At 33.3% G+C, this 27,025-nt stretch overlaps 2 protein-coding genes and 1 pseudogene across 3 annotated transcripts; all 3 read left to right on the top strand.

The window, feature by feature from the left end:
* Window positions 1-673: 673 nt before the first annotated feature.
* LOC109181923 (3-oxoacyl-[acyl-carrier-protein] reductase FabG-like) lies at window positions 674-26,960 on the top strand. The gene is made up of 4 exons (XM_019331897.1): window positions 674-1,040; window positions 1,630-1,859; window positions 2,926-3,215; window positions 26,686-26,960. The coding sequence occupies exons 1-3, from the start codon at window positions 689-691 to the stop codon at window positions 3,202-3,204; spliced, it is 861 nt and encodes a 286-aa protein (XP_019187442.1). The 5' UTR covers window positions 674-688; the 3' UTR covers window positions 3,205-3,215; window positions 26,686-26,960.
* LOC109181147 lies at window positions 15,746-17,520 on the top strand (annotated as a pseudogene).
* Window positions 24,460-26,960, top strand: LOC109181924 (3-oxoacyl-[acyl-carrier-protein] reductase FabG-like). Of its 2 annotated transcripts, XM_019331899.1 has the most exons (4): window positions 24,460-24,838; window positions 25,283-25,512; window positions 26,396-26,686; window positions 26,784-26,960. In XM_019331899.1, exons 1-3 carry the CDS (start codon window positions 24,502-24,504, stop codon window positions 26,672-26,674), a joined length of 846 nt encoding a protein of 281 aa, XP_019187444.1. In that variant the 5' UTR covers window positions 24,460-24,501; the 3' UTR covers window positions 26,675-26,686; window positions 26,784-26,960. The 2 variants fall into 2 exon arrangements, with proteins under 2 accessions (XP_019187444.1, XP_019187443.1); XM_019331898.1 differs by having other exon boundaries at window positions 26,396-26,960.
* Window positions 26,961-27,025: the final 65 nt, after the last annotated feature.

Raw genomic sequence — 27,025 nt, forward strand, 5'->3', positions numbered from 1 at the left:
GTATAGCACGGTAACTCGAATCTGTATTAAAGGCCTTCAACGGGCATGGTAAACGAGGAGGACATCCATAATATACATGAGAAATTTGTGAGTACACTTTGAGAGCACACTACCTTTATTCCGGCGAACTATTGCCATTTTTCGATTGTGTTGGACCACCGGAAGACTGCCTTAAAATCCATAAACCAACAATCATAATTAAGAGTGTTCAAATTGGATTTTGTCCACTCATTTTGGAGTGTTTTGGTAAATAATTGTTAGTTGATCGGGTTAATGTGTTTGACTAGTTGATAACATTAGTTGATTGTAGAAAGATATTTAGTAAATTAACTGTTAACTAATAACTGATTACATGCAACATGACTTTCTCAAAAAGCTGCTTTGCATCTTAACATTTGGAACAATAAGTTGTTATAAAAAACTAATTAATCAAACATTTGTATTGAATATTTAACTAAGTTAAAAAAATTAAAATTGACTCATAAGCAAAAAGGCTTTGTCACCAATTTCACGTTACTTTTTGCAATGACAATATTGTCCTCCATAGTTAATCCCACCAAGTCAGTTTATGTTGAGGTGTTGGGTGATTATTGTAATTTTGAAGTATTTAAATTTGCAGCATCTTCCTCGCCTCCACTCTCCCGTGCCCTATAAATGCCTCTGCGTCTCCCTCTCACCGGAATGCAAAATGGAGAGCCGTGTGAAAGTGGCGCGCCACCTGGAGCCGTGGCGTGACCTTACCGGAAAGGTGGCGATGGTGACCGGAGCGTCGTCGGGAATCGGCCGAGAGATCAGCCTCGACTTGGCCAAGGCCGGCTGCAGAGTCATCGCCGCCGCGCGCCGTGTCGACCGGCTCAAGTTGCTCTGCGACGAGATCAATGGAGTCGGTTCCGGCGAGTCGAGCTCCGGTACGCCGCTCCGAGCGGTGGCCATTGAGCTCGACGTTAGCGCGGATGGTCCGGCCATTGAGGCGGCCGTTCAGAGGGCTTGGGACGCGTTTGGGCGGATCGACGCACTGATTAACAATGCCGGCGTTAGAGGTAATTCCACGATCCGATTCAACTCTCGTTTCAATGAAATTTAATTAATTAAATAATTAATTATTACCTCCATAACTCCATTAATGGAATTACAGTTCGATTTGTTTCCCACCGCCATGATAAGGGACCGATAAAGGCTTGCATTTAATTTTATTTGAAAAAAAAAAAAACTCTGTATATAAATACCAAAGCGGTGTAATAAAAACGGAATGGCAAACAATAATGTGGTTTACCCACACATATTTAAACTTTCATGAAATCTTACTTTATTTCTACAAAAGTCGAAATTTGTACTACACCATAATTCAAAAATATTATAGAGTAAATTACAATGACTCAATCGTATCAGGCAGGAGGACCATGTGCCTATTATCACATTAGTATAACTTTCACACTAGACTGTTAGTTCAATGTTGTGTAATTGTCCACAATCTATCACTCAGAAATTAATTGAACTGTTTGTGCTAATAAAAACTTTATTATATAAAATTATGAAGTGCAAAATATCTGTGAAACCGAACTGTTAGTTTTGACAGGGCAATAGTTTCAGGATAAGGCCTAATAATGTTTTGGTGATGATGAAACACAGGTCGAGTACACACTCCATTGGATCTAACAGAGGAAGAGTGGAATGATCTCACAAAAACAAACCTAACTGGCACATGGTTGGTCTCGAAATATGTTTGCTTGCGCATGTGTAACGCTAAACTCGAAGGATCTATCGTCAACATCTCTTCCATTTCTGGGCTTAACCGTGCGCCGGCTCCAGGAGGCCTTGCCTACGCTACTTCAAAGACTGCTGTTAATGCACTCACAAGGGTATCACTTTTTCTCCTTTTTCTATCCTCCGTTTCCTTCTTCTAAACATGTTGCATGTTGTTTTTTTTGGTCATCTTCAACCTCCACTTGCGAGAAGAGCTACTAGATTGCCTGATAGCTCAACTAGTTAAAGTCCGCACGGGCAATTGAGATGTTAGATTATGAGCAAGATGTAGGATGCTAACTAGACAGCGGTGATTGGATTTATACCAAGTGTAGTGGACTCATTGCTGACACCAGGCACAGATCTTTTCATTTAAGAGGTCAATAATTGTGATTTACTCCTCTATCATCTTTTAATATTCTACAATTGTCAGCGAAACAAAGCTATTAATCTTAATTTACTCATCTATCATCATGTCGGGACGGGGTGTGAGGGTCTTGGATCTAGAGATTTCGCCTTTGGTGGGTAAACTCAACTAGTTAAAAATTTCAAAGTGAGTTAATAGCTTTGTTTCGCTGACAACTGTAGAATATATAATCTTGATTTATCACTCTACCATCATGTCGGGTCAGGGTATAAGTGCCTTGGGTCGAGGGACTTCACCTTTCGTGGGCAATATCAACTAATTAAAAAAATTCAAAGAACATTAATAACCATGTTTTGCCAACAGCGAATCTATGTGCTAGAAACCTATAAGGTCCAATCTTTCTAAGAAAGTGAAAAATGAAAGAGAAAAAGAAAAAGGGAAAAAAGCATCTGACAATTAAAAAGAAAAAAGGAAAGCAACGGTTAAAAGGTCAGTGGCCGCCAGTTGACAGGCGCGTGGGAAACATGCGCCTGCTGGGGCGCTAAGTGCGCTCCAAGCGTGCTTCTGTACTTTCTTATTATTATTTTAATTTTTTCTGCAAAAATCAAGAACTTTACCAGAAAAGTCATGATAATATCTCTCCTCACCCTCTCCCCTCCACCTTAGCCATTGTTCTTCAAAGATTACACCAAAATTCCCCAATGGAATTGCTCTAATATAGCTATAGGATTTGTACGTAGTGACACGATAGTTTAGCTCCTTCACTATGTTAGCATAAAAGATTATACAGGCTTTTGGTTCTGAAATGGTGGCAGGTGATGGCACTTGAATTGGGAGCAAACAAGATAAAAGTGAACTCCATCTCGCCAGGGCTCTTCAAATCTGAGATAACGGAGGGCCTCATGCAGAAAGATTGGCTCAATAAGGTTGCTTTCAGGACTGTACCTTTGAGAACATTTGGCACGTCAAATCCTGCGCTGACGGCACTCGTACGTTACTTAATCCATAACTCCTCCGAATACATTTCTGGAAATATTTACATAGTTGACGCTGGAAATACTCTACCTGGTGTGCCTATCTTCTCCTCTCTTTGAAACAATAGTTGGTTCTTGTGAAGAAGTTTAGATATTACAATCTCTTAAAAGATTGGTAGTGTATGGCTCTATTCAACTGGTTATGTAGATTAGTATGTAATTTTCGATCCTCCCTTGATAATAATATTGTCAATGTCACTAATTAGCAAGTATGGCCATCACATCAAGTCATCAAGGTGATCACAAAGGCAAAAAGCCCGAAGAAGGGCACTTGTATCCCCCTCCATATATGTAAGACGCCTAGAGTTAGTAGAAAAGGGTCACAGCAAGCAGCCCTCAATTTTCAGAAACTTAACTCGAGGTGAATTTAATAAATAAAAAAAAACGTGAAACGAGATGAAAGTATAAGTCCGTGTGGTCCTCCCAAATAGTGAAATGTTGCTTTGCAACTCCTTAAGCCCCTATGATTAGAAAAACGTACTTTGAAAGTGGCAATAACCAATCAATACTTGATGAATAAACTTATCAAAACTCTAAACTTGTTGTTCAACCATTAATTATTGACAAAGGATGGACAAACATGTAAGGGCATCGTTATAGTGAGATTTTTGGGGTGGTTTTTGAGGTGTCATGTATGAGAGAGAGACGAGGGAAAGAGAAGAAGGAAAACAAAAAAACAAAAAAAAAAAAAAAACAAAACAAAAAAACAAAAAGTCTGATGCAATTTTTTTTTAAAATAGAAACTATATTGTCAGATGCGTTAGCCGGCATAAGCTACTTTTTTTATGTGGGTCCCAATACAAATGTCTACATCAAGATTTTGTGTGTGGGAGTAAAAGGTGGTAGTATAAAATGAGAATACATATAGCATTTTCCACCCTTGGGAGTTGAACTTGTAAGTTTATGATTACCAAGTCAATAGTCAAATCAACTCCTCACTTGTTTATTTGGCATAAAAGGTTTATCTTGGTAAGGGCATCCCAGCCAAGTTAGCCAAATTGTTAGCTTAGTAACCACAACAATATAAGTTCGACTCTACCAGGAATCTATTGGTCATATTGGTTTCGGTCGGTCAACTATGGACAATTTAACTTGGTTTACCTTTTTATCGACTAAAGTTGCAAGATGACATTTATCAAATTTACACCCTCGAATAATGATTGCGGGTTTCCCTCGTCATTAAAAAAAAAAAAGTTTATGTTTGTGGTTCTGAAATGGTGGCATGCATGCAGGTGATGGCGCTTGAATTGGGAGCTTATGGGATAAGAGTGAACTCCATTTCACCTGGGATTTTTAAGTCCGAGATTACCATGAATCTGTTGCAGAAACATTGGGTCAAAAAGGTTGCTCATAAGATTCTGCCTTTAAGAACACTTGGCTCAACGGATCCCGCACTCACATATACGTTATTTAATCCACGACTTCTCAGAATATGTGTCCGAAAATATTTATGTTGTTGATGCTGGAACTACTTTGCCTGGTGTTCCCATTTTCTCTTCTCTCTAAAACAAATCCACCAACCCATATGTTACCAACATAACACTCTTGATAGAACTCTACATGAATGAGCTGAGAGGGATCCTATTTATACTTGGCTGAATTAGTATAATCTTGTTGAGCATATTAGTGTTTGTTGAGCATATTAGTATAATCTTGTTGATTTTATATCATGAATTTAATATGATACTCCGTTTGTAATTATACAAAGTATATTAGACAAGTGTGCCTATAGTTTTGAGTATAGAAGGTTGGGTAAAGAATATCATATCTCGCAAGGACTACGAGTACTAGTACTAATTACTCCCTCCGTCTCATTTTATGTGTTAGTTCGGTTAACGATGCTTAATTAAAGTTATTTTTAATTCACTTTTGTATAATATTAAGTTTAGTTTCAGTATACAAAATTTATATATTTAGAAACTACAATAAAAGTAATATTAAACACACAAAAAAAAAATCAAATTAAATTTAAAATTAAGTAAAAATAATAATAAATAAAAGAGTTTAATAGTACTTTTATTGTGTTAGTGAAGTTGTGAAACTCTTCCATGATTTCATGTTTCGGGGTTGGTTCCATAGCTAGAGTGTTGAAATTGGAAGCCCTATGTTTGCGCCATAGGTTAAACAAATTGGGGATTTCTCCCCTTATCTGTAAACATAGTGTGTGGGCAGTCTGGGTTGCCCGTTCATCAAGTGATCGAAATTTCATCAATGTCCTCCACTTAAACAGACTTTTAACGTCTAAACGAACGGAGAACCAAAAAAGTTAACATTTTCAAAGTCGATGACTTAATTGGGCAAGAAAAATTATCGACGACTAAATTGGTAATTTGCTATAGTCGAGGGACCATTTCAGTAATAAACTCTAAATAAAATAAACAAAGGAGAAATAATTCGTTTGATTAATGAATAGTAAGTCGAAAAAGCCACAAAAAAAAGTTAAAACGTGGTTTAAATAGAGTTCACGACCATCTGAGTTCCATTGACACGATTGTATCGACGAGTGTGTCAAAATTTTCCTTGCCACCCCATGCAACACAACCTTGACATAGTCGGGTCCTTGGGCGTTTAGATTTCTGACCAAATTTTTATTGATGTTTTAGGCCGAATCTCCGAATACTTTGAACATAACAGTTTTGAGAATATCATTTTAGCTTTTCATGGACACTTGAATCACCTCAATCGAACTTCGTATAAAATAGATATGACCAAAATACTATGAGTATGTAAAAAGATAATGGCCCTGTTTGGTAAATAACAGTTAGCTTAAGAAACAACTATTAATAATGGTTCATATTATTTTGAACTTAGTATTTTTTTTAAAATTGTTTCTTAAACCATATAATTGTTTATTTAGGGGAAGAAAATAATATAATTATTTCTTAAACCATTATTCCTTAAACATTTTTCTTAATCCCAATTAAGGGTCTAACATTATTGACTCTTATTAAATTTGTAGAGTAGATAAGACGGGATTTATATGTATATATGTAATGTATGTAATTGATACATTATACAAAATTTTTGACTATTTTTAATCAAATATAGAATTGGACTCAATTACCTAAATAAATTATAGAAATAAAATTGGACTCAGTTACCTAATTAAATTATAGAAATAGAATTGGACTTAGTTACCTAATCTATCTATATATATATATATATATATATATATATATATATATATATAACTAAAATCCTCCTTCCCAAATCCCCCCCTCCCCCCGCCCCCCCAACAAAAAAAAAAAAAAAAAAAACTTAGGGGCATTTATTTAATATTTAAATTTAATTAATTATAGAAATTAGGGAAAATGACACTTTTTCCCCTTGTGTTATATGTTTATAGTACTTTTTCCCCCTGAGTTATTCATGCATTCACATTTGTCCCCTCAATTATTATAGAAGTGGCGGTTTTTTCCCCTGATAATATTAAATGGACATTTCTACCCTTAAAACAAATATTTTATTTATTTCTCTTCTTCACCAAATTATTGCTTATAAGTAGGGATGACCACAGTTCGGTTCGAACTGAACCAAAAACTATAGCAATCAAATTAAAAAATTTCGGTTATGATTCATAACATAACCCAATATTTGGGTTTCCGTTCATTGAAATCGTGAACTTGAAAAAATGGATCCTGAACCGTGAACCGGAGGTTCAAATCGGAACAACTACTAGCTAGCAATAGCTTAAATTAGAATTATAATATTTGCAAATAGTGTATGTTTTTTTCCGCATTTATATTGACTCTCACATATAAGTATATATAATCGCGATTTGAGTTTTATTTTGAACCATCGGTTCACGATTTTGGATCCAATTTGAACGGTTGGTTCAAACTTTCTTTTAAAATTTTATTTTTTTATTTTTAAAATATTCTAAATTTAACACTTAATGTATTTTATTTTTTCAAATCGTGGTTATAATTTGTTGGAGAAGAAAAATAAATGAAATATTTATTTTAAGGGTAAATATGTCCATTTAATATATCAGGGGGAAAAACTGCCACTTAAATAATTTAGGGGGAAAATGTACTATAAGTATATAACAAAGGAGGAAAAAGTGCCATTTTCCCTAGAAATTATATCTTATTCATATTATTTAATAACTCAATAATACCTATATATTTTATATACACGGTAATACCTATATATATGCTAACTACCTATTATTGGAGTAATTGCAATTAATATATCTAATCTAAAAATATAATAAGTGTCAATACAAGTTATGTCCTTGATTTTTTTCCCATTTTTATATGCTAATAAACATATACATTTTGTTTTAATTGTTGTACATTCATTTGCATTTGACAAAATCACCCTTACACCATTATAACACCGTTAGTTTTTAATATATCTACCAATCTTACCATACACCTACATCTATCATATCTTTTCCTATTGTTAATTATCATTTTATTAAAATTATCATATAACAATTAATTTAATTATAAATTATATTTTAATTAAATATTTATATGAATGTTAAATTACTTTTTATATATATATATATATATATATATATATATATATATATATATATATATATATATATATTATTTGTGTATACATATCAATATATCATATATGTGGGTGTTAGCTTAGTATTATTTGTAAATCATTATTATATAAAATTTTTTTTTTTTTGTTTTGATCACTATATTATTCAAATATATGATAATTCAAAAGTATCATCACTTTAAAAAATTGCAAAACAGAATTTTAATTAATTTTTTAAATTTTGTTACTTACAAATATTTTAATATTGGGCATAAGTTTTCGCGCATCGCGCGTACAAAATGCTAGTAATGATATACACGGTAATACCTATATATATGCTAACTACCTATTATTGGAGTAATTGCAGTTAATATATAATGACCATATATATATATATATATATATATATATATATATATATATATAAACATAATTATTTATGAGTTCAACGAATATTATTTATTAATTAACTAAAAATTATAAACATCTCTAATTGACTTAAAATATAAAAAGAGATTATCGGATATTAAGAATGTAAATTGGAAAAGAAAACTGGTGTTTAAATTTAAATAATTATATATCAATCCAATATTCTTAATATATTATAAGAAATCTATTCCGTGCATCGCACGACGCAAATACTAGTAATTACAACATAACGCATCTGCTCTTTCTTCTCGGTCACAGCTTCAATTCGACATCTTCTCGCTCTCCTCTGTGGTACTTTCTCTATATTTTACATATATTATTGCTTCTCACTGTTACTCTTTATTTCATCAACTACATGTCAATTGCTATTACATGGTGATTCACTGGTTGTGTTGTATGTCACTTTTCGTTATGCGATTTTAATCCAAGGCGATTTATATTCGCTTATTACTTACGGATTAATCACTCAGTGAACTAAAATATTTTGTTGTAATCCTTCTTAGATTAATTTACTCAGTTATTAATACTTATCTTTTAGATTTTTATTGTTATTTTTGATATTTTTGAAAGGAAGCCAGTGAGTAGAAAAATATTGAGAGGCATGGCAGATTTTAAACGATACCTTAATGTGAGAATACCCGATGGCGGTGGTGTTCCTCTTCCTCCATATTCTCCATGGTATGTCCATTTTTCGTTTCGTCCTTCCAATTCGTACAACTATTCGTACAAGCCTTTTTCATACGCATATCCGTACGGCCCTTCTTCATCTCCTCCTCCACCCGGCGGCGATTACCGAGTCCCACGAGAGCATAGCGAAGAAGAAGAAAAAGTAAAATTAGAGGTGGAAATAAAAAAGTACCTAGAGGATTTTGTGCATGTGAATGTATCCCGGATTGTTGAAATATATTCTAGCGAAAAAGAAGAAAAAGTAAAATTAGATGTGGAAAAGGAAAAGGCCCTGCAGGATTGTGTCTATGTGTTTATGTTAAGGATGGCTGAATATTGTCCGGCAAAGAAGAAATATTGTCCGGCAAAGAAGAAGAAGTAACATTAGAGGCGGGCCTGATAAAGGCCCTACTGGATTGTCATGTTTTTGTCCAGAATTTTTGAAATATTGTATGACTCAAATTTCAAACTAGAGGAAAATGGAATCTCACATGACACTATTAAGAAGAAGATTGTTGAAATAGTGTTTGACCCAATTTTCGAACTAGACAAGGACACTAAAAATGGAAGAACCCCACACGACACTCTTAAGAAGAAGAAGAAGAAGAAGAAGGAGGATTAATCCAAGAATTGAAGGCCCCGTCATGACATTTAAGAATGATGAATAAATCTGTTTTCAATTTTGGGTGTGTTGTTCAAATTTCAAGACAATAATTAGTTGCTTAATTCAAATGCATAATGAGCTCTGATCTATTATATAATTATATTAGTTTAATTTTTATTGTTAATTTTATGTTTTTTTTAGTTTGTTTTATTTTATATTTCATGTTTAATTTGATATATGTTTTTTTAAATTCATTATATTTTATTAGGTTTTTAGAAAGTTTCTATAGTCGATTATTTATTTTTATGAGTTAATCCCTCAATTAGTCCTACGAGTATTATTATTCCAAATTATATTATATTATTGATTATTGTAGTTTGACTTGTTAAATTATAGAAATAGAATTGGACTCAACTACCTAATTAAGGGCCTAACAATATTGGCTCTTATTAGATTTGTGGAGTAGATAGGACGGAATTTATATGTATATATGTATATGTAATGTAATTGATACGAAATATAAACATTATACAAAATTTTTGACTATTTTTAATCAAATATAGAATTAGACTCAATTACCTAATTAAATTATAAAAATAGAATTGGACTCAATAACCTAATTAAATTATAGAAATAGAATCCTAATTTGGTTGTGCGACGAATATATAATTATATAAGCCAACATAACGCATCTGCTCTTTCTTCTCGGTCACAGCTTCGACATCTTCTCACTCTCCTCTGTGGTACTTTCTCTATATTTTGCATATATTATTGCTTCTCATTGTTACTCTTTATTTCATCGCACTCAATTGCTATTACATGGTGATTCACTGCTCACTTTTCATTATGCGATTTTGATCCAAGGCATAACAATTCGATTTATATTTATTTTTTATTTTTTAAATTCATTCTGAAGCTCGACAGACGTGCGTTTCTTCTCTGCCCTTGTTTGTTTAATTTGCTGGCTTGCTGGTTTAATTTATGTTCAAATGCTTAATTCTTGCCCTAAATCCTAATTTGATTTATGTTTGCCCAATCGTTATATATTTATGCATGGAAGCCATTGAGTAGAAGATCAGAATATTGAAAGCGAGCCATGGCAGATAGATATTTATGGAAGCCATTATTGAGTAGAAGAATATTGAGAGGCATGGCAGATTTTGCACCATACCTCAATGGTAGATTTTGCACCATACTCGATGGCGCCGGCGCTCCTCCCCCTCCTCCATATTCTCCTCCTTGGTACGCCCCTTTTTCGTATTGTCCTCGTCCTTCCAATTCGTACCAGCAATTTTCATATTCTCATTTGTACAAGCCTTTTTCATACCCATATCCGTACGGCCCTTCTTCATCTCCTCCTCCACCCGGCTGTGATTTCCGAGTTCCACAGGAGCATAGCAAAGAAGAAGAAAAAGTAAAATTAGAGGTGAAAATAAAAAAGGCCATGGAAGAAGAAAAAGTAAAATTAGAGGTGGAAATCAAAAAGGCGCCGGAGAATTATGTGCATGCGACTGAATCCATGATTGTTGAAAAAAAATTTAGCCAAGAAGAAGAAAAAGTAAAATTAGAGGTGGAATTCAAAAAGGTCCTAGAGGATTTTGTGCATGTGAATGTATCCAGGATTGTTGAAATATATTATAGCGAAGAAGAAGAAGTAAAATTAGATGTAGAAAAGGAAAATGCCCTGCAGGATTGTGTGTATGTGTTTATCTTAAGGATTGCTGAAATAAGGTCTGACAAAGAAGAAGAGGCGGGCCTGGTAAAGGCCCTGCTGCGTTGCGGGCATGTGTTTCGCCTGGTAAAGGCCGGGCATGTGTTTTTTTCCAAGATTTTTGAAATATTGTATGACCCAAATTTCAAACTAGACGAAAATGGAAGAATCTCACACGACACTATTAAGAAGAAGATCGTCAAAATATTGAGCGGGCCAAATTTCAAACTAGACGAGGACACTGAAAATAGAAGAATCCCACAAGACACTCTTAGAAGTTGAAGGAGGATTCATCCAAGAATTGAAGGCCCTGTCATGACATTTAAGAATGATGAATAAATCTATTTTCAATTTTGCGTGTGTTGTTCACATTTTGAGACATTAATTAGTTGCTTAATTCAAATGCATAACGAGTTCTGATATATTATATTGGTTTTTATGGTTAATTTTTATGTGTTTTTTTGAGTTCGTTTTATTTTATATTTCATGTTTAATTTGATATATGTTTTTTAAATTCATTATATTTTATTAGGTTATTAGAAAGTTTCCATAGTCGATTAATTATTATTTTTATGAGTTAATACCTCAATTGGTCCCTCCTAGTATTATTCTTCCAAATTATATTATATTATTGATTATTGAGGTGGCTTAGTTTTCCTAATGGTATTGTAAGTCCAACCGACACCAATATGCAGCAAATGTGAAAATTCCTCAAACATCAATGTAGTAGCGTTATAGACTTTTTTTTTATACAAAAATTTGAGCTAATTAACTATGAATATTTTTTTTTTGTCGATTCTAAATTGCTATCCTCAAATAGTTCAATAGAATATTTATATATTTTTTCAATAATATATGTTTAAATGATGTCTGATATTCTCTTAAGTTCATGTGTAATAATTAGTAGAATTTACGAGTTTAATTATGTGCTATGTAAATGTATAAGTAATTGCAAAAGAGAGGGTTCATGATAATTTGCCAGGGCACTTGTATCGACAAATTATGTCGTAGAACCGTATCCACCTTGCAAGGTGGATGTAGTTTCAAAACTGTTATAATTGTGAATATAGAGTTTAAAAATTATGAACATAAAGTTCTATAATTATGCCAATAATTATGAATATTGTGTTATGTAATTATAAATATAAAGTTCAATAATTGTGAATATGAAATTAAAAAATTATGAACATAAAATTTTATAATTATAAACATGGAGTTCAGTAATTATTAACATCAATCCTAACTTAACTCTCTGTCTCTCTCCCAAAGGAGGCAATCCTAACTTGACTTTCTCCCAATGGACGAATACCACACATCATCTTCCTTGTCCATCAAAGTCATCATAGCTATTGATTTGTTTTAATAAAATAATAAATTTTTTGATAAAAATATCACAACTTTGTTGCCTTGTTGGACTATAATCTAAAATCTAAATCCCATAAACATGCTTACATGCCAATGAAAAATCAAATCAAGTCCACGTTAAACTATACTTTTTTTGCGTATTATAAGGAGCCCAACGTTAATCCTGTTGCTAAAAAAGAATTTCAAATGCAACTGTTCATCCATTAAACCACTGTCTTAGAACGCACAATGAATATACATGACTTGGTGTGAGTATGGGACAAGTGCCTTATGTGACCATACATACAATAAATATAAATAGGTGTAATAATGTCCTATCCGATAATATACGACAAGTTATTGTGTGGATCTGGTTCACACAGTGTTGTGTGGATCATAACAAAAAATACATTTTTAATATTATAAATATACATTATTTGTGTATTGAATGTACACATTTAATGAATACATTTAATGTACACTCAGTACACAAATAATGTATATTCCCTGAATACAATGTATATTTTTAATATACTAAAAATACATTATTTTTGTATTAAATGTACATTATTTTACAATATATAAAATATAGTCCACACAATTTGTGTGGACAATAATGATTGATAATATACATGATGGGTATAAGAACTCTTGTGGTGGGTATTACATGCCAATGGAGTGATGGACTTTAAGTTTTATGGGTAAAAACGCGTTTTATGAGTAAAAGTGCATTCACGTAAACAATAACATAATAAAGTCCACAATATAGGGTGGGATTCTCCGCGATCACCTGGGCAACTGGATTAGGGGCTTTTCCTCCAAGATAGGAGTGACGAGCAGCTTCATAGCAGAACTCTGGGGTCTCCGGGAGGGTCTTATCATGGCCAAAGACTTCGGTACTACCAGTCTCATTGCGGAATCTGACTCAGAAGCCTTGGTTCGTGCCTTACACAATGCTTCGGACCTCACTCCGGAAGCGAGCACCTTGATCCTCGACTGCAAGTCATTGATGGAAGAATTCCAAGAATGTGATCTCCGCCATGTCCTTCGGGAGGGTAATCAATGTGCGGATTTTTTGGCCAACTTGGGACACAGCTTTCCTTGGGGGACTTCTTTGCTTGATCTCCCACCTACTGATATGAGCACGCTTCTTGCTCGGGATGCCAACAGTGTGGCATCGCAAAGACTCTCTTAATTCTCTGGGGCTCCTTAGCTCCTCTTTACTCACCAAAAAAAAAAAATATAGGGTGATAAAATTGAAAAGAGTTAATTTTATTTTTGGTCATAAATTTATAGGTGACAATTTATTTTTAATCTTTTTTTTTGTTCAAAACATTCATTTTTTATCTTAGTATTATTGTGACATGACTATTTTTGATCTTCCGTCAACAAAGTCGTTGAAACATCGTTAAATACAAGCCATTTCGATCATTTTTATACAAAGTTGATTAACTCTTTTTTTTAAAAAAAAATTTTTTGAAAATAAAATCATAATTGAAGATCTAAATGTCATTGTATTTTACAAAATTTAAACGATTTTAATAGAGGATAAAAAATGATCATGCCACAATAATACTAAGACCAAATAAAGATACTTTAAAACAAAGATTAAAAGTGAAATATCAACTATAAATCTAGGACCAAAAATGGAATTTAGCTCAATCAAAAAATATGAATAATAATTTAAAAAAAAATTCCATTTTCAAAGTTACACCTACCTTTCTTCTAACTTTTTGTCCACCTAGGCACCTAATGATTCTCCTACCATTCGCACACACCCTAATTTTTTGTCCACAATCACGTGGTTGTGCCAAAGATTTCTCATTTACCTTAATTTAGAAGGGTAAAAACATAAGGTAACATATATCTAAAAAATCCTATAATACTTAAAAAATGATGTATTTGTAATTATAAATTAAAAGGACTGTAACATACACATATGTACCTATTATTTTATGAAAAAAAAGTTATTTTTCGTAATAATTTTTCTATGATGTAGTAACTTCATATGCTTTTAAATAAATACTAAATTAAAGAGTTCAATTAGATAGTGTCATATCATGAAGAAAAATTAAGAGGGGTCGGTGTGTAACATTGTTCTTACTTGATTTATAAAAATGCTATAACATCTGTTTATTTATTTTTGGAATAAGGTTCAAATTGGTCACTGAATGTAACCTGAAAATGCAATTAGGCCACTGAACGAAAAAAAAAAGGTGCAATTAGACAACTGAACACTCTAAAAACGTGCAATTAGGCCAATGAATACTTTAAATGTATGTAATTTTACCGGATAGCAGGTTACCATCAATTTTAGCAGATTACATGCTTATGTGGCAGCTGAGTTGGCATTTTTAATAATTTTTAATAATAAATTTAAAAAATTGAAAAAAAAATAAATAAATAAAAAATAAAATAAAACGACGAGGGTGGCTGGCGTTTTTATTTAATTTAATTTTTTTTAAAAAAAATATTATTAAATTTATTAAAAATTATTAAAAATGCCAACTCAGATGCCACGTAAGCAAGTAACCTGCTAAAATTGACGGTAACTTGCTATCAAGTGAAATTGCATACATTTGGAGTGTTCAGTGGTCTAATTGCACTTTTTTTTTTCGTTCAGTGGCCTAATTGCATTTTCAGGTTACGTTCAGTGGCCAATTTGAACCTTATTCCTTAATTTATAGTGGCAATCAAGTGTATTCTCGTTGTTGCAAAATTTTATCAACAAATAATATGAAATATTTTAAATAATTAATTAATGATAATTGAGCTAAATTTTATATAACAAATTAGATTACAACAATTTTTGATAATCTATAGTTGGATCTCTATATTTTTTATCACTCACATAATGGTATCCGTTCACTTTTAACAATTAATTAATTGCATAAGTTTAGCTTGACCATAATTTATGTAACATTTTTTATTTTAATTTTTTTATATATTAAAAAATTGTTACCTGACTTAAATTGACTATTTGTATAAAACTAATCATATTAACATAACTAAAAGTAGTAGTGTGGTGGCTCAAAATATAAGTTCTGATGTATTCATTGCAATTGAGTATTTGACTCTATGCTTTATTGGATATATATACAATTTCCACTAAAGAATAAATATTTAAAAAAAAAAAAAAAAACTTAAGCAATGACATAAATAGTAATGGCGTCATAATTAAGAGTGTTCAAATTGGATTGCCCCTTCATTTTGTCACCAATTTCAAGTTACTTTTTGCAATGACAATATTGTCCTCCATAGTTAATCCCACCCAGTCAGTTTATGTTGAGGTGTTGGGTGATTATAGTAATTTGCAAGTATTTAAATTTGCAGCACGCCTCTGCGTCTCCCTCTCACCGCAAAGCGAAATGGAGGGCCGTGTGAAAGTGGCGCGCCACCTGGAGCCATGGCGGGAACTTACAGGCAAGGTGGCGATGGTGACCGGAGCGTCGTCGGGATAGGCCGAGAGATCAGCCTCGACTTGGCCAAGGCCGGCTGCAGAGTCATCGCCGCCGCGCGCCGTGTCGACCGGCGATCAATGGAGTCGGTTCCGGCGAGTCGAGCTCCGGTACGCCGCTCCGAGCAGTGGCCATTGAGCTCGACGTTAGCGCGGATGGTCCAGCCATTGAGGCGGCCGTTCAGAGGGCTTGGGACGGGCGTATCGACGCACTGATTAACAATGCCGGCGTTAGTGGAATTCACGATCCGATTCAACTCTCGTTTCATGAAATTTTATTAATTAAATAATTAATTATTATCTCCATAACTACATTAATGGAATTACAGTTCGATTTGTTTCCCACCGCCATGATAAGGGACAGGGACAGATAATGGCTTGCATTTAATTTTATTTGAAAAAGGAAAACTCTATATATAAATTCCAAAGCGGTGTAATAAATAACGGAATTGTCGTGAAGTTAATGGCAAACAATAACGTGGTTTACCCACACATATTTAAACTTTCATAAAATTTTACTTTATTCTTATAAGGGAAAATGACACTTCTTCCCCCTAAGTTATATACTTATAGCACTTTCTCCCCCTGAATTATTCAAGTGACTGTTTTTCTCCCTGAAATGTTAAATGGACATATTTACCCTTAAAATAAATATTTAAAATAAATATTTCATTTATTTCTCTTCTCCAACAAATTATGACAATAATTTGGTTCAAACCAAACAAACACTATAGCAACCAAACCGAAATATTCCAATTACAATTTAGAATCGAAACTCGATATTTAGAGTTTATTAAAATCACGAATCGAAATGGACGATTCATGTACTGAACTGAAAAAATAAAATACATTTATTGTTAAATTTATACTATTTAAAATAAAAAATAAAATTTTAAAATAAAGACGGTTCAAAATCGCGAACCGGATCCAGAACCGCTGATTCACGGTTCAAGATCCAATTTTTTTTATTCATAATTTTAATAAATTGAAATCCAAATATTAGGTTCTAGATCTGAATCATAACCGGAAACTTTTAATTCAATTGCTATAGTGTCCGATTCAGTTTGATCTGAACCGTGGTCATCCCTACGTATACGCGATAATTTGTTGGAGAAGTAAAATAAATAAAATGTTTACTTTAAGGGTAGAAATGTCAATTTAATATATCAGGGGGAAAAACCACCACTTTTAGAATAATTGAGGGGACTAATGTGCTTACCTAAATAATTGAGGGGGGAAAATGACTATAAGTATATAACTCAGGGGGAAAAAGTGCCATTTTCCCTTCTTATAATAAGTAGAAATTCTATAGACTGTCAATTCAATCTGTCCACAATCTATCATTCAAGAACTTACTGAACTGTTTGTGAGGATAAAATTTATTATATAAAATTATAAATTGCAATTAAGTGCAAAATATAAAAGCCTTTGGTCGAAGGGTTTTACCTTTTGTGGACAACATCAACTAGTTAAAACAATTCAAAAAGCATTAATAACTATGTTTTGCTAACAACAAATCTATGTGCTAGGAACCAATAAGGTCCAATTTTTTTTTTTCAATATAGCTATAGGATTTGTACGTGGTGACAGGACAATTTAGCTCCTTCACTATGTTAGAATAAAAGATTATACATGTTTTTGGTTCTGAAATGGTGCAGGTAATGGCACTTGAACTGAGTGCAAACAAGATAAGAGTGAACCCCATCTCGCCAGGGCTCTTCAAATTCGAGATAATGCATGGCCTCATGCAGAAAGATTAATAGTTCCTTGTAACGATCCCGGACCTTTCATAAATAGGTCCTTGTAACGATCTACCAGCCATACAGCATCAATTAATAGGTTGAATCCTAACCGGCTCCACCGACGCCTTTTGATTAGCCCCTGCCGGACCTTCTTCAGATCAATGTCCAGGCCGCCCCGCCGCCCGAGTACGCGCCGAAATTCATAATGCCACTCCACATTTGCGAATTTCAAGAGTGAAAGAGAGTTCTGTTTCAAATTTCAAGAGAGGAAAGGTTTCACCGTACACCGTTGATGAGTAAATGAATTTATATAGTGCTCTTGATGCAATTAGTAAGGTAGTTAGAAGTATATATAACTATTATTAATATATATTTAGTTAAAAAAATATATTAAAGGTAAATTGAAAAAAAAATAAAGGCTTTCAAAATAAAGAAAAAAAAAATCAAGGTTCAAAAGATTTATTTTAGAAATACTTTTATACTTGAGAAGATTCCTCATAATTTATGTTACCATTAAAAATAACTATAAAATTAATGTTAGAGTACGTAGTAGATTGAAACAAATTAATATTTAGAGTACACGTAATAAATTAATATTTAAATGATAATGATGATGTTAAATGCAATAACTGTCAAATTAATAAATTGATACTATAGTAGATTGAAACAAATAATATGGGTAGTGATGATCGTTGGTTACGCCTTGAGAAGCTAAAAACTTCTCCAAGTGAAAAACATTTTTATGGTAGGTTTTGAGTGATATCCTCCCTACTACAACAAATTTGATTATAAATAGAGTGGAAATACAACCAACATGTGCTATGTGTGGGGTGATGGATGAAGACACAATGCATGCCTTAGTAACATGTGGTTATGCAAATTCCATTTGGGATCAATCTCACCTTCCAATCCCCATGATAACAACAAATGTTTTTCATACTTGGTTTAGTGATTTATTGAATATTTTAGACACTAATCAAATTATTCACGCAGCTGCAATATTATACTATATTTGGAGGGCCAGAAACTGAGCGGTATGGGATGCATGCTTACCGCGCCCACGGAAGGTGCTAGTCTTGGCCCTATATTCAAGTTCATGTAAAAAAAGACTTATGTCACAAACTAATTAAAATTCATTACAAAATGAACTATTATTTATATTCTACCTTGCTATACAATTTATATTGATTGATAAGAGAATATATATATAAAAAAAAAAAAGTGTAAAAACAACTAACAAAAAAACTACATGGAGCGAATTAGTAAGGTAGTTTAGAACCTTATAAACACCCATAAATTAAAGAAATGTAAAAACACCTAACACATTTTTTAATTTGTGTTAGTGTAAATGTGAATGATAGATATAGCCCTAACATGTAATCATAGCCTGGGTTCATGTTTGTATGGTAATAAAAAATAATTATGAAGTAGAATGAGGTTTTAAGTTGGTCGAAGCTCTCAAAGCTAATAGTGGAATTTATGTTGTCACCATGATTCATTTTGATACATATCAACGCACAATTCGTTGGGCCTACGTAACAAACTCTAATGTCATCTTAGCCATTGGAAATTCTTAGAAGTATATGATCGAGCTATTAATTAGCTCGACGGCCTAGCTATCTCATTATGCCTGAGATAATATTGCCTTATCAATAACTTTGTTGAGTTTCTGGATTAGCTTACCGAGCTTAATATGGGACCCACTAGTAATTTTCCTAACAACAGTTAGTATTCATAATATTGATATTACTACATTTCCATTTTTCATTTGCTTACCAAATAAGCTTTATTAAGTATTTGACCAATAAAATATAAAATATGTAATTAATTTGACTACAAAAGTTTGGGCGAGAAAATGAAATAGGAGGATTTTACTTATATATATATATATATATATATATATATATATATATATATAAGAGTAAAATAGAGTACTAGTTATGTCAATTTTGATTGGGATGTCGTTCAAACCTAAGATCTTTTTATTGAAATCAATGAGTAAGTTAACAGGTAAACTAACACAAATTAACGGAAAAGATAATATTTAACGGAAAAGTTAATGGATAAATTTGGAAATCTTAAGAGAAATAAAATCTGATCAATCTGAACCATTCATTTGATTAAAAAATTTTACCGTCATTTTTTCTACCTATTATACGCCTAACTCTCTTGGACTTTATTAGTATATCTATAACTCTCTTGGGCTCTTATTAGTATATATAGTAGATATGGTGATATTTTTCGTAATTATCATCAATTTCACTAAATATGCAAACATGATAAGTTTTATAAAATCAACAGAAAAAACTAAAATTTAAATTTAAATCGTAAATGTTAAAATATAAGCTGTAAAAAGTGAACCACTAAAATAAAAATAAATAAAAAAAAAGGGTTTTGGGAATAATAATATTGTCAATGTCACTAATTAGCAAGTGTGGTCATCACATCAAGGCATCAAGGTGATCACAAAGGCAAAAGGCCCGAAGAAGGGCGCTTGTATCCCCCTCCATATAGGTAAGACGCCTAGAGCTAGTGAAAAAGGGTTACCGAAAGCAGCCCTCAATTTTCAGAAGCTTAACTTATAGATGAAGCTGAAGTCTATGTGGTCCCCATCCGTACTTCTTCGGCCCCCTCAACCGAATTTCTGACTCTGTTCATGCTCCTTCCAAATAGTGAAATGTTGCTTTGCAACTTCCTAAGCCCCTATGACTAGAAAAACGCAATTTGAAAGAGGCAATAACCAATTATTCAATTAATATTTGATGAACAAACCTATCAAAACTCTAAACTTCTTGTTGAACCATGAATTATTGACAAAGGACGGACAAACATGTAAGGACATCCTTATAGTGGGCTTTTGGGGATGGTTTTTGAGGAGAGAGAGAGGAGGGAAAGATAAGAAGGAAAAAAGAAAAAAAAAAATTCTTATATAATTTTAGAATCTTGTCTACATCAATCCTAACTTAACTCTCTGTCTCTTCCCAAAGGAGGCAATCCTAACTTGACTTTCTCCCAATGGACGAATACCACACATCATCTTCCTTGTCCATCAAAATCATCATAGCCATTAATTTGTTTTAATAAAATAATAAATTTTTTGACAAAAATGATCACAACTTTGCTACCTTATCAGAGTATATTTTGGATCCCATAAACATGCTTACAAGTCAATGAAAAATTAAATTGAGTCCGCACCAAATTATATTTTTTTTGCATATTATAAAGAACTCAACATTAATCTTATTATTAAAAAAGAATTTTAAGTGCAACTGCTCATCTACTAGACCATTGTCTTAGGACGCACAATGAATATACATGAGTGATGAGTACTGGTGTGTGTATAGAACAAGTGTCTAATGTGACCATACATACAATAAATATAAATAGTTGTAATAATGTGTGTCTGACCTATCCGATAATATACATGATGGATTCCAAAAAAAAAAAAACTCATACTATCTCATCAATATTACCATTTACCAATTGGTCTAGTATGCGTTTTATTTATCCTTTTTTTAAAGTCCTAAAAAGGAAAAAGTAAGCATGCACTTAAAGTGTTCATGTAAACAATAACATAATAAAGTCTATAATATAGTGTGATAAAAAAAATATATGAATTACCAAAAAAACATTTAAATTCCATTTTCAAAGTTACACCTAACATTCTTCTGATGACTTTTTTGTCCACCTAGGCACCTAATGATGAATAGTTATGCTGTGCATCTGTATGCACCATGCATGGTGCATACAGATGCAAAAACGACGTCGTTTTATTAAAAACGCGCGTCTCCCCTTTAAAAAAAAAAATCAGGTTCGATTCCTAGTAACAACATTATTTTGTTCATTCATTATGGAATTTTAGTTCATGGATTATGGAATTATAGTTCATCGATTATGGAACTATAGTTCATCGATTCTGGAATTATAGTTCATCGATTTTGAAATTTTAGTTCATAGATTCTGGAATTTTAGTTCATTCATTCTGAAAATTTTAGTTCATAGATTAGATTATGGAATTATAGTTCATCAATTACGGAATTATATATAGTTCATCGATTATGGAATTATAGTTCATCGATTACGGAATTATAGTTTCGAACCTAATTTTTTTTTTTTAAAGGGGAGACGCGCGTTTTATAAAAACGACGTCATTTTTGCATCGGTATGCACCATGCTTGGTGCATACAGATGCACAACATAATTTGCCCCTAATGATTCTCCTACCATCCACACACACCCTAATTTTTGTCCACAATCACGTGGTTTGTGCCAAAGATTTCCCATTTACTTTAATTTAGAAGGGTAAAAACATAAGGTAACATATATATACAAAAATTCTATAATACTTTTAAAAAAATAATGTATTTATTATTATAAATTAAAAAAGGCTGTAACATACACATATATAACTATTACTTTATGAAAAAAAGCTATTTTCTATTATAAATTGTTCTCATGATGTAGTAACTTCATATGCTTTTAAACAAATATTAAAGAATCTAATTATATAGTATCATATTAGGAAGATAAATTACGAGGGGTCGGTGTGTAGTTGTTTATTTAATTTATAGTAGCAATCGAATGTATTGTCGATGTTGCAAAATTTTATCAATAGATAATATGTAATATTTTAAATAATTGATTAATGGTAATTAAGTTAAATTTTATATAACATTAAATTATATTACAATTTTTTTTTAATAATGAGTTAATTCCATTTTTTCATTCAAAAAAGAGTTAATTTCATTTTTTCTCCTAATAGGTGGCAGCCCACCTTAAGTCCATTTTTATTAGAACATTCACTTTTGGTCCTAGTATTATTGTGACATGACTATTTTTTGTCCTTTATCAACAAAACAGTTTAAATATCATTAAATATATGAGTATTTTAATATTTAATTATGAATATTTTCAAAAAAAATAAATTAAATATAAAAAATATTGCTGTTAAACCTATTTTTTTTATAAAAAATAAATAAAATGCATTTGTATTTAATGATATTTCAACGATTTTTTTGATAGATGACTAAAAATGGTCCTGCAACAATAATACTAGGACCAAATGTGAATGTTCTAATTAAAAGGACTAAAAGTGGATTGTCACCTATAAATTTAGGATCAAAAATAGAATTAACTCTTTTAATAATCTATAATTGTTGGATCTCTATATTTTTTTTTTATCACTCACCTAATGATATGCGTTCACTTTTGACGATTATATTACGATTATATTAATCGCATGAGTTTAGCTTGATCATAATTTATGTAACATTTATTATTTGATTGTTCTTTCTTTATATATTAAAACATTGTTAGCCAACTTAAATTGACTATTTGTATTTTTTTTATCACTCACCTAATGATATGTATTTTTTTTAGGAAACCAATGTGGTTGCATTTATAGATAACTTGAAACTGAGTCTGTGGGATGGTATCACAGTACATAGGTGAATCGTAATTAAAAGCATCTGAAGCTAATGTATGCGCTAAGTAATTCTGCGATCTAGGGATAAAATTAACTGAACAATAATTAAGCATCGTCATATATGCTCTGCAAGCATTAAGAGCATAGCCAAGATAAGATCGAGACCGAGTCTCAGTAGAGGACAGATGTGCCTGGAGTGTGTGACAGTCCGTGAATATTTCAATCGAAGTTTCCCCACTTGCTCGGAGCCATGACAACACCTCTTTGCATGCCATAGCTTCGGCCATAAGTGGCGAGAAGCAGTTGTGCAAGGGCGCACTGTAAGCCGCTATATATCCTCCGTGATCGTCGAACAAGATTGCACCTAATGTGGCTGAACCTGACTGCTGCCTGTAACCAACATCGACAAAGCAGTGCTTGGGCCGCGTGGTTACTGTTCCGGCAGTATGGGCGGGTAGTGTTTGCACAGGAAGCGACTGCTGTGGATCGCCGACATGTGAAAAAGCCAGAGCTGGCGTGGTGGAGTGATGCACTTGCTGCCACGCTTGCATTATTGTTATAGCCATCGCGAGGACCTTCTTCGGCATGGGTAAACATGAATTCCAGACTGCTTCGTTCCGAGCTCTCCAAATATTGTATAAAATTGCAGCTGCAAACAATATCTCATTAGTGTCTAGAACATTTAAGATCGTTCTAAACCATTCTTGAAAAATATTCGTCACAAAATGGGAAAGTGGAAGGTTGGATTGATCCATATGGTTCTTGCATAATCACACAAAACCAATGAGTGCATAGCATTTTCATCCATAAGTCCACACATAGCACATATCGGGCTAACATCTACCCTCTTTATAATTAAATTGGTGGTGGTGGGGAGAATATCACTTATTGTTCTCCATAACTATGGAGGACAATATTGTCATTGCAAATGATATGTGTTCACTTTTAACGATTATAATATGATTATATTAATTGCATGAGTTTATCTTGATCATAATTTATGTAACATTTATTATTTGATATTTCTTTCTTTATATATTAAAAAATTGTTACCCAACTTAAATTGACTATTTGTATAAATATAATCATTTTAACATAATTCAAAGTAGTAGTGTGGTGGCTCAAAATATAAGTTCTGATGTATTCATTGCATTTGAGTATTTGACTCTATGCTTTATTGGATCCACTAAAGAAAAAATATTCAAAAAAATACTTAAGCGATGACATAAATAGTAATTACGTCATAATTAAGAGTGTTCAAATTGGATTTTGCCCATTCACTTTATCATCAATTTCGCGTTAGTTTTTGCAATGACAATATTGTCCTCCATAGTTAATCCCACCCGGTCAGAGTTTATGGTGAGGTGTTGGGTGATTATTGTAATTTTGAAGTATTTAAATTTGCAGCATCTTCTTCACCTCCATTCTCCCGTGACCTATAAATGCCTCTGCTTCTCCCTCTTACCGCAAAGCGAAATGGAGAGCCGTGTGAAAGTGGCGCGCCACCTGGAGCCATGGCGGGAACTTACCGGCAAGGTGGCGATGGTGACCGGAGCGTCGTCGGGGATCGGCCGAGAGATCAGCCTCGACTTGGCCAAGGCCGGCTGCAGAGTCATCGCCGCCGCGCGCCGTGTCGACCGGCTCAAGTCGCTCTGCGACGAGATCAATGGAGTCGGTTCCGGCACGCCGCTCCGAGCAGTGGCCATTGAGCTCGACGTTAGTGCTGATGGTCCGGCCATTGAGGCGGCCGTTCAGAGGGCTTGGGATGCATTTGGGCGGATCGACGCACTGATTAACAATGCCGGCGTTAGAGGTAATTCCACGATCCGATTCAACTCTCGTTTCATGAAATTTAATTAATTATTATCTCCATAACTGCATTAATGGAGTTACAGTTCGATTTGTTTCCCACCGCCATGATAAGGGACAGGGACAGATAATGGCTTGCATTTAATTTTATTTGAAAAAGAAAACTCTGTATATAAATTCCAAAGCGGTGTAATAAATAACGGAATTCTCGTGAAGTTAATAGCAAACAATTGGCAAACAATAAGTAGAAATTTGATAGACCATGTCAATTTAATCCTGTGTCATTGTCTACAATCTATCACTCAAGAACTCACTGAACTGCTTGTGCGGATAAAAACTTTATTATATAAAATTATGAAGTGCAAAATATATGTGAAATCGAACTGTTAGTTTTGATAGGGCAATAGTTTCAGGATAAGGCCTAATAATGTTTGATGATGAAACACAGGTCGAGTACACACTCCATTGGATCTAACAGAGGAAGAGTGGAATGATCTCACAAAAACAAACCTAACTGGCACATGGTTGGTCTCGAAATATGTTTGCTTGCGCATGTGTAACGCTAAGTTTGGAGGATCTATCGTCAACATCTCTTCCATTTCTGGACTTAACCGTGGGCAGTTGCCAGGAGGCCTTGCCTATACTACTTCAAAGACTGCTGTTAACGCACTCACAAGGGTACCACTTTTTCTTTCTCCGAATTTCCTTTTTCTAAACATGTTGCGTGCTGTTTTTTGTTTTTTTTGTTTTTTTGGTCATCTTCAACCTCCACTTGCTAGTAAAGCTACTTAGATTGCCTTATAGCTCAACTAGTTAAAGTCCGCACGGGCAATTAAGATGGTAGATTGTGGGCAAGTTGTAGGATTGTAATTAGACAACGGTGAGTGGATTTATAGTTTTATACTCAGTATAGTGAATTCATTGTGGACATCAGGCATGGATCCTCCCATTTAAGAGGCCGTTGAATTAATTGTGATTTATCCTTCTACCATCTTTTAGGGTCTTTCATCATCCTATCGGGCCATAGTGAGAGGCCCTTAAGACGAGGGATTTCACCTTTTGTGGGCAAGCTCAACTAGTTGAAAAATTCAAAGAGAGTTAATAGCTTAGCTATGTTTCATTGACAGTTGCTGAGTATAGAATCTCAATTTACTCATCTACCATCTTGTCGGGACGGGGTGTGAGGGCCTTGAATTCAGAGATTTCGCCTTCGGTGGGTAAACTCAACTAGTTAAAAAATTCAAAAAAGAGTTAATAACTTTGTTTCGCTGACAACATATATAATCTCGATGTATCCGTCCATTATCTTGTCGGGTCAGGATATAAAGACCTTGGGTCGAACGAAATTTTACCTTTTGTAGACAACATCAACTAATTAAAAAAATTCAAAGAGCATTAGTAACTATGTTTTGCTAACAGCGAATCTATGTGCTAGGCACCTATAAGGTCCACTCTTTTTAATATAGCTATAGGATTTGTAGGTAGTGACACCACAGTTTAACTCCTTCACTATGTTAGCATAAAAGATTATACATGTTTTTGGTTCTGAAATGGTTGGCAGGTGATGGCACTTGAATTAGGAACAAACAAGATAAGAGTGAACTCCATATCGCCAGGGCTCTTCAAATCCGAGATAACGGATGGCCTCATGCAGAAAGATTGGCTCAATAAGGTTGCTCTCAGGACTGTACCTTTGAGAACATTTGGCACGTCAAATCCTGCACTGACGTCACTTGTACGTTACTTAATCCACGACTCCTCTGAATATATTTCTGGAAATACTTACATAGTTGACGCTGGAAATACACTGCCTGGTGTGCCTATCTTCTCCTCTCTTTGAAACAATAGTTGGTTCTTTTTCTCTCAAAAGGTTAATTTCCAATCCCAAGTACCTCCCACACCCGGGCTCAACATAGCATTTGAGAGGACAATAGTTGATTCTTGTGAAGAGGTTTAGATGTTACAATCTCTTAAAGCTTGGTAGTTTATGGCTTTATTCATCTGGCCGGTTATGCAGATTAATATGTAATCTTCGATCCTCCTTTTATACTAGGGATAACCTGAATTTGATTTGGATCGAATTATGTAATGTAAAATTGGAATTTATATGGCACTTGTTAGTTTTATGACTGAGATAGCCGGTCGGCAAGCAACACTATAGTAAACAATGCTAAAGTAATTTTTATTGTCA

The sequence above is a fragment of the Ipomoea nil genome, unplaced genomic scaffold (assembly GCF_001879475.1).
Source record: "Ipomoea nil cultivar Tokyo-kokei standard unplaced genomic scaffold, Asagao_1.1 scaffold1043, whole genome shotgun sequence".
Classification (NCBI taxonomy): domain Eukaryota; kingdom Viridiplantae; phylum Streptophyta; class Magnoliopsida; order Solanales; family Convolvulaceae; genus Ipomoea; species Ipomoea nil.

Excerpts from the sequence above, each read along its gene's own strand:
- LOC109181923 (XM_019331897.1), top strand. The coding sequence starts at position 689 with ATGGAGAGCCGTGTGAAAGTGGCGCGCCACCTGGAGCCGTGGCGTGAC. Across the intron at positions 1,041-1,629 it reads TAACAATGCCGGCGTTAGAG|GTCGAGTACACACTCCATTG; the intron begins GTAATTCCACGA and ends GATGAAACACAG. Across the intron at positions 1,860-2,925 it reads CTGTTAATGCACTCACAAGG|GTGATGGCACTTGAATTGGG; the intron begins GTATCACTTTTT and ends AAATGGTGGCAG.
- LOC109181924 (XM_019331898.1), top strand. The coding sequence starts at position 24,502 with ATGGAGAGCCGTGTGAAAGTGGCGCGCCACCTGGAGCCATGGCGGGAA. Across the intron at positions 24,839-25,282 it reads TAACAATGCCGGCGTTAGAG|GTCGAGTACACACTCCATTG; the intron begins GTAATTCCACGA and ends GATGAAACACAG. Across the intron at positions 25,513-26,395 it reads CTGTTAACGCACTCACAAGG|GTGATGGCACTTGAATTAGG; the intron begins GTACCACTTTTT and ends AATGGTTGGCAG.